At 38.6% G+C, this 17,460-nt stretch overlaps 2 protein-coding genes across 2 annotated transcripts in view; both read right to left on the bottom strand.

Moving 5' to 3' along the window:
• Window positions 1–17,460, bottom strand: part of LOC145442723 (ERI1 exoribonuclease 2-like) — a 110,543-nt gene that overhangs the window by 28,740 nt on the left and 64,343 nt on the right. The window contains exons 2-5 of the mRNA XM_080320709.1: window positions 12,945–13,043; window positions 10,852–10,916; window positions 9,116–9,208; window positions 1,711–1,838 (exon numbers count right to left, since the gene is read on the bottom strand). Coding sequence (XP_080176835.1) covers window positions 1,711–1,838; window positions 9,116–9,208; window positions 10,852–10,916; window positions 12,945–12,976 — 318 coding nt within the window. The 5' untranslated portion in view covers window positions 12,977–13,043. The remainder of the gene's footprint in view (window positions 1–1,710; window positions 1,839–9,115; window positions 9,209–10,851; window positions 10,917–12,944; window positions 13,044–17,460) is intronic.
• Window positions 14,122–14,436, bottom strand: LOC145438823 (RING-box protein 2-like). The gene has a single exon (XM_080316186.1). The coding sequence runs from the start codon at window positions 14,434–14,436 to the stop codon at window positions 14,122–14,124; it is 315 nt and encodes a 104-aa protein (XP_080172312.1).

Genomic DNA, 17,460 nt, shown 5'->3' with positions numbered 1-17,460 from the left:
AATCCATCAAAATTGGTTATAATGTGAATATAAGATGAGTACGCAGTTAAAAATAATATTTCACACTTTATGCACAATTGGTCATGTACCATTATAGATCTGCCCAGCATGAATAGCCTACCCATACTGGCTACTATGACTTGAAATCCTAAATTTTGAACGTCAATAACTTCGCTTCCACTGGTTGTTGTGCATCGTAAAATTTGAAAAAAATTATTTGTTTTCATTAAATAAATTCGAAATTTCGTACTCCAATAACTTCGATACTAGTGATTGAAATTGAGCCAAAATTTGGAGTGCAGATTTCATCAGATATCCGCAAAAACTTGAAACAAAAAGTTAGTTTTGAACGAAACTAGTGTACAGTAGGGGTGTTCAAAAATGATTTTATCTGTCTAATTGTACTGGCTGCTTGATAAAATTGTTAGGTTACCTAATTAAAGCCTGCAAACCAAATTTTGTTCAATTCCAACCATTAGCCGCATTGCTACAGGAGAAGAAGCTTTTTTTTATCCATCAACAAAAACGGATATAAAAAGATTCAAAATTTTCTGTTCACTCCATGAAATTGTTAGGTTGTGGCTACTGGTTGGAATTGAACCAAATTTGGTGTGCAGGCTTCAATTAGGTAACCTAATAATTTCATCAGGCAGCTAGTACAATGTCAGAAAAGTCATTTTTGAACAGCCCTACTGTACAGGGTGCACATTATGAAGTAGGCCTACTTCTACTTTTTCGAAGCACTCAAGTTTTGTCTACCTGCACTGTTTAGTCAAGTTCTAGTTGTGTATTTTTAGAAAAACAATTAGTTGCCCAATTAGAATGCACGTGCCGTCATCAGGCGTGAATCGTGATACCAGTGTTCTGTTGTGTGATGTTCTTGACGATCGAATTAGTTGAGCCAAAGTGGTCACTCATGGCTTCTTTGAAAGAAGACATCTCTGTCGCAGTGAATAGCATGTACTTATCCACACCAAGTTAAGTTGTGAACTCTATAAGTAACCAAAACTTGCCTATTTTTACAACAAGGTTATCTAGTCTTCTTGATTATATACAAGCTCGGTTGCCCTGCTCTCATCTAGCTTCGTGGCGTACTTGGTTAGGCGTTGAAATTCTGAATCCAACGATATATTACTTGTTGGTTTCGCATCCCGTTAACGTCGTGTTTTACAGTTTTGAAAAGTGAAGCAAACTTTTTCGGAAAAAATCGCCGATGCCAGACAGTTAACAGCCTTGATGGACACTGCAAATCTGTTCCTCAAACCTGACAGTAGGCATCAATTGTACAGTACGCCATGTCAACTTCAGCGCATAAATTAAAACAAAGAAATGCTCAAGCCAATTTTTGAATTCGAATGTGATGAATGGAATTGAAGATTAGAGTATTAAATTTACTGATCCCACATACAGGGACTCACTGTCACGGTTGAGCTGGCATGAATGCGAGTCTTGTTCATGAACATGAAAGGTCATCGTCATGGTTTGGTGCAGTTAGTTGGAATATTAAAGGGGCACTGCAGCTATAAGATTTTCACGGAAGATACCATGAAAATCCACGTAACTCTTATATCAAGGTCACCACTAGTCATAGCCCTTTGCAAAATTTCTGGCGAACATCTAAGACCACATCATATTAGAGATCAGTGCCCCTTTAGAAAATAGACACAATGGCCACAGTTTATATCCGCACGCAACAGATTTCTACTATACCTGTGTAATGCCTGTGAGCTGCACGCAGAAATCGGACAATGTCGGATTCTCAGTGGGCCTGACAAACTTCTGAAATTCGTCGGCGACAAGACCCGTGTCCACGTCCAAAATCACAGCCGGGAACTCGACTAAAACCCAGAAAATGACAAGAATCAATATTGGGATGATGGGATCGTTAACAGTTATGTGATATTTGATAGAGATTTTTCCCACTCGCTACGTTGGCGGTTCGAAGGAAGGAAAGGACGTACTTTATTTTTGTCCTTGATGTTTTTGCGGTATATACACCGACTCGTGATATATATACACACAAATTGTGCATATGCATACCATGAGTGCATGATGTGGATATGCCGCTGGACAAGGAAGGTGCAGATATAGCCGGGTACGACTTTGTAAGTCTTGCATCACTCCTCCATGCTATCCCAGTAATGCATGAGCGGATTGAGCGCCAAGCGGGGAAGTCATGGATACCAGTGTTACTAATCAGGTCTTTGGTCTGACCCGGCCGGGGATCGAACTCACAACCTACCGATCAAGAAGCCGGACGCTTCACCATTACGCTATCTTGTCGGCATCTGAAACGCATCAAAGCAACAACTCCAATGCCGTATCACTTCTACTTTTTCCGAGCTCTTAAGTAGATTTTGGTAACTTGTAGGCTACTGCTTACTCAAGCAGTAATGTTTCAAATTTAATATCTCAATTCAAAAATGAAGAAAGTTAGACGCTTGTCCATCAATTAATTAAATAAAATACCATCTCTAGCTTTAAATTCATTTGGAAGCTTGGGACGTAATTTTCTGCATGGTGTTGTAATAGAGAGTTTATGGTCTATTTCGGAAGTACTTCACAATAGTGCAAGTGTTGTACGAAGCTCTTCAAAAGTAGCATACAACTCGTTTCGGAGAAGTTATATCAAGGTTACTACACGTCCTGCTTTAGAAAGATTTATCCTCTTTTTCAGGAAATCGGATGAATGACATCCTTTTTGGAAATAATTCGTCCTTTATAGCTTTGACAGCCTGGTAATGGAGAGGTTGAACAAAAAAACGCCATAAATGACGTGAAATATGTAATTCGGACGTTCGTGCGGGACTGGAAAAATGACCTTTTTTATTTCGGTCAACACCACAGCAGTATCGATAAAAAGTGGGTAATGCAGGACTTGAGCTGAAAAGATGACATTTTTATTCTTTTGGTCAACGCAATAAGATTTCCAGTACATATTTTAGAATCAGCAGTTTTCTAGTCCGGCAATCTGACTTTCGTGATTTGTCTGGTCCTCCTTTCCCGATTCCAAAATATGGTAACCTCAAATTATATATATGCTATGAAGACTTTTAAACAAACTTCGTTCAATTCCGACAGTGCTATTAAGTGACACTAGGGGGCACAATAGAGGCTGTAGCAAACAGCAAAGTCACATTTCTTACAGATAGTACTGTAGAATTTGGTCTAAAAATGGGTCAACCTAGAAAAAATTCCTATAAAGACGTATAATATACCGTTGGAAAGGTAATTTTATCAGCTTTTCAATGATAGGTTTTGTCATTTTTTTCACTTTGGGGAAAAAAAGTTATGACCAAAAACGTGCGAAGGGGTAGAAATTGAAATTAGGGAAAAAATTGACATAAACATATGAACAAAAGGCTAGAAACTAATGAATTATCAACAGAAGACCAGGATATAGATGCAGAAGCTATAAATGAAAATGACAGTAGAATGATATATCTGTTTCAGGGAGAAAGAGTGAGCAAGACGGGGTGGGGGGGACGTTGGGGGAGGGGGGGCACCAGTAGAGCTGTCGTTGTTCGTTATAACTTCATTCTGTTACTTCTTATAAAGACGTATGATATACCGTTGGAAAGGTAATTTTATCAGCTTTTCAATGATAGGTTTTGTCATTTTTTTACGTTGAGGGAAAAAAGTTATGACCAAAAACGTGCGAAGGGGTAGAAATTGAAATTAGGGAAAAAATTGACATAAACATGAACAAAGGGCTGGAAAGTAATGAATTATCAACAGAAGAGCAGGATATAGATGCAGAAGCTATCAATGAAAATGACAGTAGAATGATATATCTGTTTCAGGGATAAAGAGTGAGCAAGACGGGGAGGGGGGGGGCGTTGGAGGAGGGGGGGGCCAGTTGAGCTGTCGTTGTTCGTCATAACTTCATTTTTACCTACTATGTTCAGCTTTGTATACCTTGTGTGGAAACCTGAGGTTTCCAGAATATTCTGTATTTGCCGTCTAGAAATTATGTTGAGCGTGGTACGGCTGGAGACTGCGTTTGGACTTAGTAGAGTAAGGGAGTTGGCTGAGGGCGTAGCTGAAAATAGATGCGAGTGACTATAGTCCTGTAGAATTTGGTCTAAAAATGGCTCAACCTAGAAAAAATTCTTATAAAGACGTATTATATACTGTTGGAAAGATAATTTTACCAGCTTTTCAATGATAGGTTTTGTCACTTTTTTTACTTTGGGGAAAAAAGTTATGACCAAAAACGTGCCAAGGGGTAAAAATTGAAATTAGGGAAAAAATTAATATAAAAATATGAACAAAGTGCAAGAAAGTAATGAATTATCAACAGAAAAGCAGGATGTAAAGCAGGATATATATGCAAAAGGAATATATGAAAATAAAATAGAATTATATATCTGTTTCAGGGAGTAAGAGTGAGCAAGACAGGGGATGGGGGGGGGGGCGCAAGTAGAGCTGTCGTTGTCTGTTATAACTTCATTATGTTATTGTTTACTTACTATAGTCTGTTTCATTTACCTTGCTTGTTTTTTAGATAGTGCTTAGTCAAAAAAGAAACCAGCAGTTTGTGTTAAGTGTAGAAAAGGCTATCGTACTGGAGATTCACTGTGTCATTCGGGAGCTCATTTCTGCGAGAGTGATAGTACCACACACTCTTTAGACTAGGGTTGCTTTTAAAACAAAAATCAATTAAAAATAAACATACTTAAAACAAGGCCCTAATTTAAAACATGTTTTTCATTGGTTTTTTGTTTATAAGCCATGACGTCATGAATATTGAATTGTGACGTCATAATGGATATAAATTGACCATTGAAAATATAGGGTAAATATAGCCCCTTTGACAAAACATCTGTACTACAACTGTTGAACCGACTATTTTTTAGGGTTCCAACCATCCCAACGATATACGTCGGCTAAATTTGGTGGTAATTGTCCGTGTGCTCATACAACATATTTTTGGAAAGTATTTACACAATTCACAATTATGGCATAATTTTATAACTTGAAAAAAAATACAATTTTGATTTTTAATAAGGCTTTCGTTTAAAATATGTTTAAAAAAAGTGTTTCAAAACACCGTTTGTTTTAAATGAAACCCTACTTTAGACACTATATTGGTCATGCTTTGAAACTGAATTGTGAAACGCTGATCACAACTTTTCAGAAAAATTAGGAAAATGGCCATAAGACCTACAGTACATCCACACACCATGCCGTAATTTATTGAGAAACCATGCGAGATCCAAGAAACGTTTGTGGAGGCTTTATCGAAAATTCGTATTTCTTCTCTGGCAAATATTTTCTCTCTGAGAAATGTTATTTGACCTGTTGGGTTCAGATTGCCACGATAGAATAATTAGACACGAGCCATCTAGGCAGCTATGGAAAATTAGATAGGCTTATATTTATTTCGAAGTTCCCGGTCGACATAAGGGCAATCCTTTTCGGCTAAGGTTTTATCGCAGGCGATCTATTGGCACACTTTTCAGAGTACCATATTGGCAAATACTTCGTATGTTTTCGAGCATCGCGGCGTGGTAATGGTCGACGCCAAAATGCCTATTTTTTATTTTCTATAAATCATGCTCTTTTCGTGGGGGAAGGGTACTCAATAATCAAAAATTTGGCAACATGAAATCGCGACCAGCGCGAAAAAATTTGAAAAGAGTTGCATAAATTGTCGATAAGTGATGTATAAATAATTTATGTTCATTCACCGACATAATTTCGGGACCCCCAATTGGACGATTTGGGGTGCGGCAGTTACGGTCCTGGTAAGAGGTCAAAGTCCGGTCGCTGTTTTCCTGTTGAGATTTTACTATTGGAAATATTTTGCGCTTCAATCGCATATATATATATATTAATTGCATGTGGTATATTCGGGGTCAAATCAAGGTTGTTATAACAGCCATCGGGGAAGGGTTCATACCATGTGCTTCGAACCAGATGTACGCAATCCGAATTCCCATTTGTGATTGGCAATACGGGAAATTAATTTCATTGGGTTTTGTTTTAGTGCTTTGTGTGTCTAGTAAATCAACTGGGAATGTCATGGAGATATCTGCCCACATTATTAATTTTAACACGAATGTATTCCAAACAAAGCTCCGCTCCGCGACGATGTTGGCTTCAAATGATTTCATGAATCTAGTAGACTTAACAGTCCCTAAAGCGCGGTAACTGAATATATTTTCGAATGTTCTACCAATGGGTATTGTGTCATTATAAACATTTTGCGTTGCCCGAGAAGATACATGTTGCGATTTCGTATGTAGCCACCTCCGACTAACTGTCGAAAGTATGCGACCAGCCGACCACCCTCCCCCCGACCAAATATACTTAGATATTTCTGCCACTTGAAGTAGTTTTCACGTGTCCTAAAAATTACTACTTATACTGTTAATTGAGTAGAAAATATAGGGAGTTACTTGTGCTACTTGAGTAGCAACGCCAATCACTACAAACTATAGTTCAGTGGTTCTCAACCAGGGGTCCGCGGACCCCTGACCCCTGGAGGTCCGTGAAGCATTTCCAGGGGGTTCACGAAGCGAAGCGAATTTACAAAATGGTTGATAAGCTAATTTATATTTTTCAAATTAGGAAAATCACGAGGCAGTTTTGCTTCATTACAGTAGAACTCACATCAACAGGATGGCTGTCTGAGATTGAATATCCTGCTGTGTGGACTCATTTTAGTTACTAAATTGCCAATAGCCCACTGATACAAATATTCGACTGTATAGAGGTGTTTTGCTGGGCATTGTGTAAAAAATAAATGGTTTGATACGTAAAGTCAATCACGGAGACTTTGAAATGTTCGCAAAAATCCGTTTTCTCCTGTGATATAGGCCTATAACCATTTCACTAATAACTTCAAGGTGAGCTGCTAGATATAAATTAACAGGTTTGACGTTATATGTTCAATAAAAAAAATTGTTTGTCAATTTTGGTGTCATCATTGTTGCGATCATACCCAAATGTGTCGTCGGAACCGTTATGCCTTATTATTACATTCGCCACCGTCTTTCTTTGTCTAAATGGATTTTCAGCACTCGTTGATATGAAATCGAAGGTGCAGATTTTAAAGACACGGCCGCGTATTTCAAAAAATGAATGCAGTTGAATAATTTGCTTTGAAATAAGAAAAGTCAACCCAATTTCTACATAAATAGAATGCTGTTATTTTCAAGAAAAGTAATTCTGTTGCTGTTTATCACTAGCATACAGTTATCAGTTGCACAAGACAGATGACGATTGTACGATATTTGAGCTCAATTTGAACTAAAACTTGGGGGGCGGGGGGGGGGTCCAAAAGGGGTCCGCGAATACAAAAAGGTTGAGAACCACTGATCAAGTTCGTAGTAAAAATATTACGGCAAATCAGAAACCGCCGAAAATGTAAAGCTTTTTAGAACTGGCGTTTAATATTGCAAAACACAAACAAAAAGCCTCGATACCATTTAAAAACATATCTGCCTCTATTCAAGTATGGTATTTGGTATTTGTTCACCAGTGTAAATGTATGGGTCGAAAAGAGCTTCTGATTGGACGACGATAGAGAATCACTGTATTCAAGTTCACCGAAAAACTCACTCATTGTGTATTACAACAACCCAGGTTTCATGATAGATGATTTCAATACCAATATTTGATCTGTTGCTATTGTATGCTTACCGTGATGTCACTAACGAAAGCTGAAATTTGATTAATTTATGAATATGAGAAAAATTAATACGGAAAAATCTGACGTGACCGAGAAATTAAGCACAGAATCGGAGTCAGCAACCATAAATTAGCCTAAATCAATCATTAAAATTTTTAACGCTATTTTTTTTTCAAAATTCGTAAATCAGTGTTATCTCCGTCTCGGTCAATTTTTGCACCCTTAACTTATGATAAATACCTCTTAATAAAGTTATGTTTCATTTTTTTGCTGTTCGATTGTTAGTTTGCTTTACTGAGAGTGATATTCCAAGTTATGGTGTTGTATTCTGTTACGAAGGTGTCGTGTTTTAGTTTATAATTGTATTTTAATGTCAGGCAAAATAGTGCTTTACCCCCTGGAACGTTTTTGGTCATAACTTTTTTTCCCCAAGGTAAAAAAAATGACAAAACCCATCATTGAAAAGCTGATAAAATTATCTTTCCAACGGTATATAATACGTCTTTATAAGAATTTTTTCTAGGTTGAGCGCAAATTCTACAGGACTAAGAGGGAACCGAACAATCACAATCAAGTTAGTGGTCTTTAACAGGACTTTGGAAAGTAGGCAGTTTTGTGATAGGTTTTCATCACCTTTTATGAGGGAGATTGACATGACAACTGGGCGAAAGAGTTCCTGTATCCCCGAACTCGTAACTGAATACATTTTTCAAAATCACACCCATTTGTAGCGACATTGGTCACTTTGCATTAGTCATGAACAGGGTTAAACTAACCAACTTTTTAAATGAGGTCTAAATATCAATAATTTGCTTATAACTTTTTTCTGTACATTTCCAAGACAAAGTTATGTGGAAGTAAGATGGAACCATGTTGCTTCCGCAGCTTTTAAGACCAAAACTCTTTCTGGCGTAAGCGGTTATAAAGATATGGCAAAATTAGCTATTTTGGGCTCGTTCGGTGTAATTGCACGGCCGCTAGAGGGTGCAGTGCAGGAACCTGAAATCATGATAGAAGTAATTCATTTGACATTGGAGAGGAAATATCAATGGCACTTTTTGAAATTCAAATTTTTCTTCTTTCAACTATGCACCCTATTGGTCATGTTTGTCACATTGTGGTCGTGACCAGAAAATGAGAATCTTGACAAAAACTTGATATTCCCAACATCCCAAGTGTTAAAATGGACATGAGTTTCTCTGATTCCACTGTGAGGGTATATGTGGTGGTCAACCATTCTCCCATCTTGACCAGAATGGCAGCAACCAAAACCGGCTGCAATTTGGATAGGCTACGGTCAATGGACAAGGCTAAAAAATGCCTTTGCCTTCTATGCGTCCAACGGAAAACAATTCTGCACAAATAAGCTGTGGTACGCCAAGTTGTGCTCCACACAGTACAATGAATAAGCAATCGGAAATTCATTCTATTTCATATTTCATTTGATAGAGAGGAGATAGTTTTCAGGCGACCTACTTATTTCGTTTTTCCCGAAAGAGTGTGCGGACTTGTCCCAGCAAGTTGCTTCGAAATCCAAAACCACCAAATAACTCAACGGCTGCTTAACACCTGCAAAGAATGAAAAACGCAGATTGCAAAATTTGCACCACAGAATAACATAATATGGAATATTATAGATAACATTTGGAACATTCAAGCAAGTGGATTTGAAAAATACACATTTCTCATGTGGGCTTTATTCGAATTAACAGTATATATACGCAATACTTTACTAGAATTCCAACATAGCCTACAGATCGAATTTTAAAGGGGCACTCCACTATAAAAATGATGTGGTCTCAAATTGAAGAGCAAAACGAAATGAAAATTTTGGCCGCAGCCACTTTTTTCAGAACGCCACCGTCGTGGAACTGCAATTTATTGAAATTTCAATAGCAACTTTACGCTCCAGCAGCCACGCAGAGATCGAACTCTATATAGTTGTCAGCCGATGCTATGAAGGAAATATGTCGTACACGCCCTATGTCCTAAGGAAATAGAATACACTAGGCCTGATTTTGACATAAATCTCCTGACAGAACATTAGGGCTGTTCAAAAATAGCCTTTTTTCCTGAATCGTGTTGGCTACGTGATTAAATTGCTAGGTTGCCTTAAAAAACGACGCACACCAAAGTTGAATTCATTCCGACCAATATTCGCGGGTTACGTAGAGTTTGAAAATTTTGAATTTGCCTAAAAACGCAAAAAAAAATTTTTCTCCAATTTTTCTGCCCACCCCATGAAATTGTTGCGCTGTCCTCAAAAACCATGCAAAACAAATTTGACTCAATTCCAAGCCGTAGAAGCGGAGTTATTCCAGTCTTTCGATGATAATTCTGGGATTATCCACTAATCAAGAATAATCCCAGAATTATCGAATAAAAACTGAAATAAATCCGCTTCTACGGCTTGGAATTGAGTCAAATTTGTTTTGCATAGTTTTTGAAGACCGCCCATCAATTTCATGGGGTTGGCAGAAAAATTTGAAAAAAAATTTTTTTTTTGCGTTTTTGGGCAAATTCAAAATTTTCAAACTCTACGTAACCCGCGAATATTGGTCGGAATGAATTCAAATTTGGTGTGCGTCGTTTTTAAGGCAACCTAACGATTTAATCACGTAGCCAACAAGATTCAGGAAAAAAGGTCATTTTGAACAGCCCTACTGAACATCTTCCGTTTAACGCGGTATCTAAACCCACCTTGGCGTGTACGACATATTTCCTTCATAACATTGGCTGACAAAGATATTATAAAGTTTGATCTCTGCGTGACTGCTGGAGCGTTATGTTGCTATCGGAATTTCAATAAATTGCAGCTCCATTACAGTGGCGTTCTGAGGAAAACGGCTGCGGACAAGATTTTTGTTTCGTTTTGCCCTTTAATTTGAGACCACATCATTTTTAGAGTGCAGTCTCCCTTTAAGACACTACTGCACACAAGCATGATACGGAATTCACGATTTTGATAAGGCTTATGAATGGTAATCTGATCTGCCGATACACGCTAGTCCTGCAAATTAGGCACACAGGTAACCGGAGATGGCCTAAAGCAGGGACCGCCGTCAGTGCGAGTCATTCTATATCATTCCAGTTCAGAAATGTGGGTTGAACCGGATTGAACCCAAAACTGAACAGTGAACATAATATAATGACTTAGACTCGGACTTGAGACTAGTCTCAGTATTAAAAATACATGTAGTAAACCATCTTACCCAGAGACTTAGTTCTTGCCGCTGATTGCTGTAACGGAGTTGCTTTCCTCACCGAACCAAGTTTTCTGAAAAAGCATACAGTTGTAGTTATGCTACTCTTTTAACCCAAGTTACAGTCTATCCCAGGTATCTCGATACATACATTGCATGAAACCAGTCAACAGAAAAGATGGTGTTATTGGATCATTTTTACAAATGAGAAATATGACTGTTTACTGTGAATACTGCGCCCTCCCTCATCTTAACCATGGTGTCAAGTACCAAAGCATGTCTACAAATACTCCAGCGGCGTTTGCGTACTTGACTACTCAGGTAACTCAAAAAAGCTATGTCTTAGGCCAGTGGTTCTCAACCTTTTTGTCTTCACGGACCACCTTTAGGCCGTCACAGGCCCCCGCGGACCCCATAAGTTTTAGTACAAATTTGGCTCTATAATTGCGAAACCGTCATCTGTGTGGAGCAAATATTAAATCCATGTTAGTAATAAACAGCAATAAAGCAACCTATCTTGAAAATAACATGATATGCATATACTATTTATGTAGGAATAAGGATGACTTTAATATCAAAGCGAATTATGTAGCTACACTTCTTCAAATACACGGACATGTCTTGTAAATCTGCGCCGTCGATTTCACATGATCGAGTGCCGAAAATCCATTAAGTTCCACAAAAATAGGTGGTGGCGAATGTAATAATAACCCCGACGCTTTAGATGACACCTTTGGCTATTATCGCAAGTTCGCAACCTATATCGCACTAATAGCGTGCAGCGTAGTCATTTCTATGTAGCAGCTGATCTTGAAGTTATTCTGGAATAATGGTTGAGTGTATCACAGCAGAAAATGGGGTTTTGCAGACAAATTTTGTCCAGACCCCCAACAGTACATCTCCAAACAGCAATTATGGTTGTATTACTAGGTAATTGAGTCCTGAAGTTTTAGCAGTTATGAAGTGAAAGTACTAGGTGATTTCACTAATTTAAAAAATTACAAATTAGGTTGTCAACCATTTTGCAAATTCGGAGGTTTTGCCGACCCCCCCTTTTTAGAAGCACTGACTTAGGCTAATTTCTCCTCGTTTTTTTTTAGGCAGAGCTACTTATTGTAAGACTGTGTATGATTGTGAGAGGTAAAAAGTAATTTGGGGGGAAAGTTTGCATCATAAAAACTGCCTGGAATAGCGCTGGTATCCCAGTAACTGGAAGAGATAAATTTTGGATGGTGTCACCTATTTGCAACTGAGTCATTGGACATTAATGGCGAAGATGCATTTTGCGATTGCGAAAGTAGTCGCAGCATTACAGACTAGGACAATTCGAGAGAATTTTCGGCTTCCCCAAGTAGATTATAATTAGAATTGCAGCTACAAAGTTGTTTTCCAAATTAGAGTTGAATTAGAATTATAGCTACACAGTTATTCTCAAATTAGGTTAGAATTAGAATTATAGCTAGCCTAGGGTTTTTTTACATCAAAATGAGATTAGAACTAGCGAATCACCAAAACTTTGACATCGAACCGGGTTCCATTAATACCAAATCATGGTTCACTCTTATAAGGAAGAGGATAGCAAATGTCTGTACAGCAAGCCCGGCTTGGTTTGCACTACCGGTATAATGTCTTCCTGTAACATTGACAGGAAAACCACAAGCTAGATTAGAATTCAAATTAACGAATAGAATCGTTTCACAAATTAGATTAGAATTGAAAGAAATGAAGATTTGAAATCTTAGATTATAATTAGCTCACCGACGTTTGATTCTTTTAATTAGTCCAATTATACAACTAGAATTATCTAGTGGTTAAGTCTGCATCAGATAAACTGACCCAAGTAGGCGAACACTCTCTTTATTCTTTTTATTATATATTCCGCTACCTCTGCTAACAACCATGGTCCACCGTTTCAATGAAAAAGTTACTTACTTAAATAATGAAAAACAAAAGATCATATAGGAGAAATATCAAAACCGCAACCATTTACGATGCAGATAGGCCTATTATTCCAGACGTGGCAACACTAATGAAGCTGCAGTCCACACAATTCAAAACAAGCATTCGATTCGCAGTAGGCACACTCACAAAAAATAACTTACTTCGCCAAATCTTTGGTGCTGAGCGAAGACATTCAAAAGCGAGTCCTTGTAGATTATCACCAATTATGTGGATCACTATTGTAATATTTTGAAATAAAACTGAAACATAGCAAGAAAACATGATATTATTTATAGTAGGCCTAGCGACGATATCATTTATGTAACACAAATTTATCAATTGGCTCTGACACATCACGACTCGCTCAAAGTCGAGTCAAAATAATTTATAAACAAAAGGTTTATAATAAGTGCATTTCACAACTGAATTCCACTACAAAGCCTACATATTGGACACACAAAAGGGCTGGGGCATCAGTGATCAGTTAATTTCGGAGTAGCAAAGTTGAAGAACAAATGGCGCCAAATTAGAAAGTTCTGAGTTGAGATTATACACCTACAATTGTCCCCAGCAAGAAATTCTTGCTCCAGAAATAAGTGATTGCTAGTTAGCTACTAGCGATTCAAAGAAATTCAAATTCCAGACCAATAGTTGACTAGATAGCTGATGATTGGCTGCAGTTTTGGCAGATATTTGCCATTTTAAATGTAATGATTCGAGACAAGCATACAAGACACAACAGTTAAAGGTCTTAGCCTACATACGCGAGCTTGTAAAACTTGACATGTCGTGAAATTCGTAATTCGCTGTCTACTAAACTTCAATCACATAGTCTGTTGTTTTGCAAGTAACCATTATTCATTCCTAATGAAGTAATGACGGTCATATCAAGTAATAACATGAATTTTGATGTGCATAAATTGTTTTCACTAGAGACTAATGTTAGAATATTGTAATTCAAACAATTGACAGCGGCACCTGTTCTGTAATTAGACTCAAAAACCAAAGTTTACCTAATACACAAGTGCTGGTAGCCTACTGTAATTGACGATAAAATTTCAGGAGAATATGATTATTGTTTTTAAATAAAAAATCAATCAGGACTCATCGAGAAATTTTAATGACTCTAATTCACCAATATACTTTCATGGTTACAAATGAATTCAATTTTTGGATCGGTTGTCAAGAGCACAGGCAACGACAGTGAAACTGTGAGGCTACATCAGTGGTGTTTCAAAACTGCGGCCAATTTCTTGAACGACGACGCCCCAATGTACATCCGGGCAATCGCATAATTTTAGACTAAACACGACACGCAAGAAATCGATAATTCTGCATTCATTTCCCAGTTCCCTGTATGACCCACTCTTTCTGACAAAGCGGACAGCGATTATTTTGAGTCACCCACCGCGACATGCAGCAATTATGAAAGGAGTGGTTGCACTCGCCCCAAACGACGACGCAATCGTCCTGCTTATTGTCCGCTTGACAACGCAAGCATGCGTCCATCACCTGAACGCGGCAGATGGCGCAAGTGTCGCATTCCACGTCCCAGCTCCAGACTGCAACCGCGTTCCATTTCTTTATGGTGAAGAGTTTGTCTGCGGACTTTTTCGGTTCGGCTGGCGCATTGCTCGGTTCAGTGGTGGTCATTATGGTATTTCCCAATAATAATCCGATTCGAAACTACGTCGACAATATTGTTATATCTCCAGTCAGTTGCAGTTAACCTTTCTACCGTTAAGATGTGATTAAAAGTTAAATCTAAAAATATCACAGGCAAAAAAGACAATATAGTTAACTTTCAAAAGAACAGAACAGAAAAGCTTAAATATATGTGTATCTTTCTCAAGAATCGTAATGACTACACTATATGGGCCAAGCGAAACTACGACAAAAGGTCTATTAACTATATTGGTATTGATTCGATGATTGTGGCATACCCATTAGGCTACCCATATCACGCTAAACTCTAGGCCACTAGTCATTCAAGATTTACCGTACCATATTTCAACTACAATTTTCGAGTAGCATCAGTACAATATATCACCCTATACTAACTTCATCCTTTTGAAATGAATTCCAGCTGGCTGAGTAAAAAAATCAGGCGTCTAGCGTGCATTCTTATCCACAGACCACAGCAACACGACCATCACCAATCGTGGTTTCTAAATTTATTGTGTTTAGGCTACAGTTGATCCAGTTCATCGGGCTGACTTCCAGTTCCCACAAACTAATGAGTGTGATGTAAAGTAGACTAGAACCAAATTCCCATTCCACTCATTAGTTTGTGGGAACTGCAAGTCTGCCTGATGGACTGGAAGAACTATAAACACCATAAATTTTGACATGTTCATGGGGAACTCTGATCGGTGATGGTCCTATATGGAATCTCGGTTCATTTTTTGAAATAAATCCTGCGTGATGAGAGCTTTTCTGTATAGAATAATTAAGCAAATAAACAGAAAATCCTGCGTGACGTTGCCACCAATTCCATTCCGGGTGATGGTCATGTTGTTATGCATAGGAAAGTAGACTTGACGGTGAAATTTTCCCTGGAATCTGTCACAAGAGACAACTATACATATCTTTATACACAAACACAACGTCACGAAGATGCTTTTCATATGCACAAGCACAACCCTGTCAGTGCCGCATTATGATGATACCTACTAGAAGACAATATCAGCTCAAATCTATAGCGACGGCCTTAGTCAAATGTCAAAATGAATTCATATAGCATTTTCGTGCAATACCAGGTAGTCCACAAAGTTTAAGTTTGTCTGTTCGTATGTGCCACCACAGTGAGTCAGTGACCACACCACAACCACAGCCCAGAGACATCAATTCCGTAGTGGAATGGGTGTATAGCGTTTGGCACAAATGTCGTGGCCATGCTTTCATGCAGCTATCAGTCAGTACGGTACACACCCACCATTGTATAATAAAAAGCAGTGTGATATATCCACTTGTTACCAGCCTCGCACCCTGAGATTTATGGTCCTTGTTCTTACACGTTTACAGATCTGCTGATGCACTCTATATACGGCATTCGCAAAGAATTATGTTTCATATGCTCAATATCGCCTGTCAGTACCGTTCAAACATCAGTTCTGTCCTACGACATAGCAAACAATCTGTAACATTCACAAAGTAGATGGACTCAAAAATTACTCTACGGAAGTTTTCTAATCGCTATCAGTCTAGGCGTGATCATTCATCCATTACATTTCCGATCGTCAAAATTTTCATGATCAAAAATAAACTTGATTAGACTTGGCAACTCGGGGAAGCTAACCAGAATAATTGCCGCACAATTGTGCAGTGAAAATTCTTTACGTCATGACTTCCGTGTAATAAGGAATAATGACATTAATCCGACGAATGAACAACAAAGGAGGGATGCTCGCTGTCTATGTCTGTGTGCTGGAGTGAGCGAGTTGAGTTCGCAAACGATGGCGGCAAGCATCCGCTGACCAAAATCTAGGGTGAGTTTAAACTGACCATGTCAGCGATGTCGGCAATGTCAACGTTGTCACCTTTCAATCAATCATTGGGTTATAATAGGCTTACCATACGTCCTCTTTTAAGAGGATTTGTCCTCTTTTTTGACTTTTTTGAAAGTGTCCTCGGAGGACGCCCTTTTGTCCTCTTTTTTGAGATTTTGTCCTCTTTTTTGAAAATTTAGGTCAGATTTAGAGGAAATTGCGAGTGATATGCCGCAAATTAGCGCAGAAGTGAAGCTCCGGCGGGTATTTCGGAGGGAAAAGTGGTGATTTCAGCTCTGAGCGAGAAGAAGACCTTTTTTTTTTTTTTTTTTTTTTAGTCATCCACCTGGTAATGTGGAGTGAAAAACGTGATTTTGAGCTCTGGGCGGAAGTGAAGACCTTTTTTTTTTTTTTTCTTTTTTTTTTAGTCAACCGATCATGAAGTGGGGAAAATTTACCGGTTTTTGAGAATTCTTCTCCAGTTTTGCATGTCTGAAATTTCTGAAAAAGTGTCCTCTTTTTTCATTTCCGAAATATGGTAAGCCTAGGTTATAATTTTCATCTGAACAAGTTACAGACAATGTACAATGCGATAAGACACAATGCGATGTAATGAACAGATGGGAGGATGCCGAACGACACGCATCAGTACCGATCCTTTACTCCAGGGGTGGGCAACATACGGCCCGCAGGCCGGATCCGGCCCGCGACGGCATTTTGTCCGGCCCGCGGGCAGCTTCCTGCCTTACATGATAATGTGGCCTGTGGCTAATTAGTCTGCCGAGATTTCCCACTACTTGGGTACTACGTCAAATTTCAGTGACTGTATGTTAATATATTCGTGTGTTCGCACTGCGCAGCGTGCGAGAGTGGAGCTTACGAGTAAGTTCGTCGAAGCGAAAAGACTTGCATTGTCAGCATTTACTATGAACTTAACCCCAATGTTGTTTGTGGTAATCATGGTGTTTGTCGACTGCAATTGTCATTTACACCAGGCCGATATTTCTTATTTTTGATTCCGTGAGCGCCAACTGGTAGCACGGCACACGTCCAGGCTTTTGTGCGACACCGCTTAATAGTTATGCCGATGGGATGGCGAGTAGGAGCCTAGATTAACCTTCAACATTTAGGTAGCAATTCTAGAGTCGGAATCGAACCCAAAACACATTGGGTTTTGTAGCTGTGTATC

This window comes from Botryllus schlosseri, chromosome 1 (genome assembly GCF_051294905.1).
Source record: "Botryllus schlosseri isolate E-star chromosome 1, Bs_hap1, whole genome shotgun sequence".
NCBI classification, from domain to species: domain Eukaryota; kingdom Metazoa; phylum Chordata; class Ascidiacea; order Stolidobranchia; family Styelidae; genus Botryllus; species Botryllus schlosseri.
Note: the sequence above shows the minus strand (reverse complement) of the source record. Positions and strands in the feature narration are given on the sequence as shown.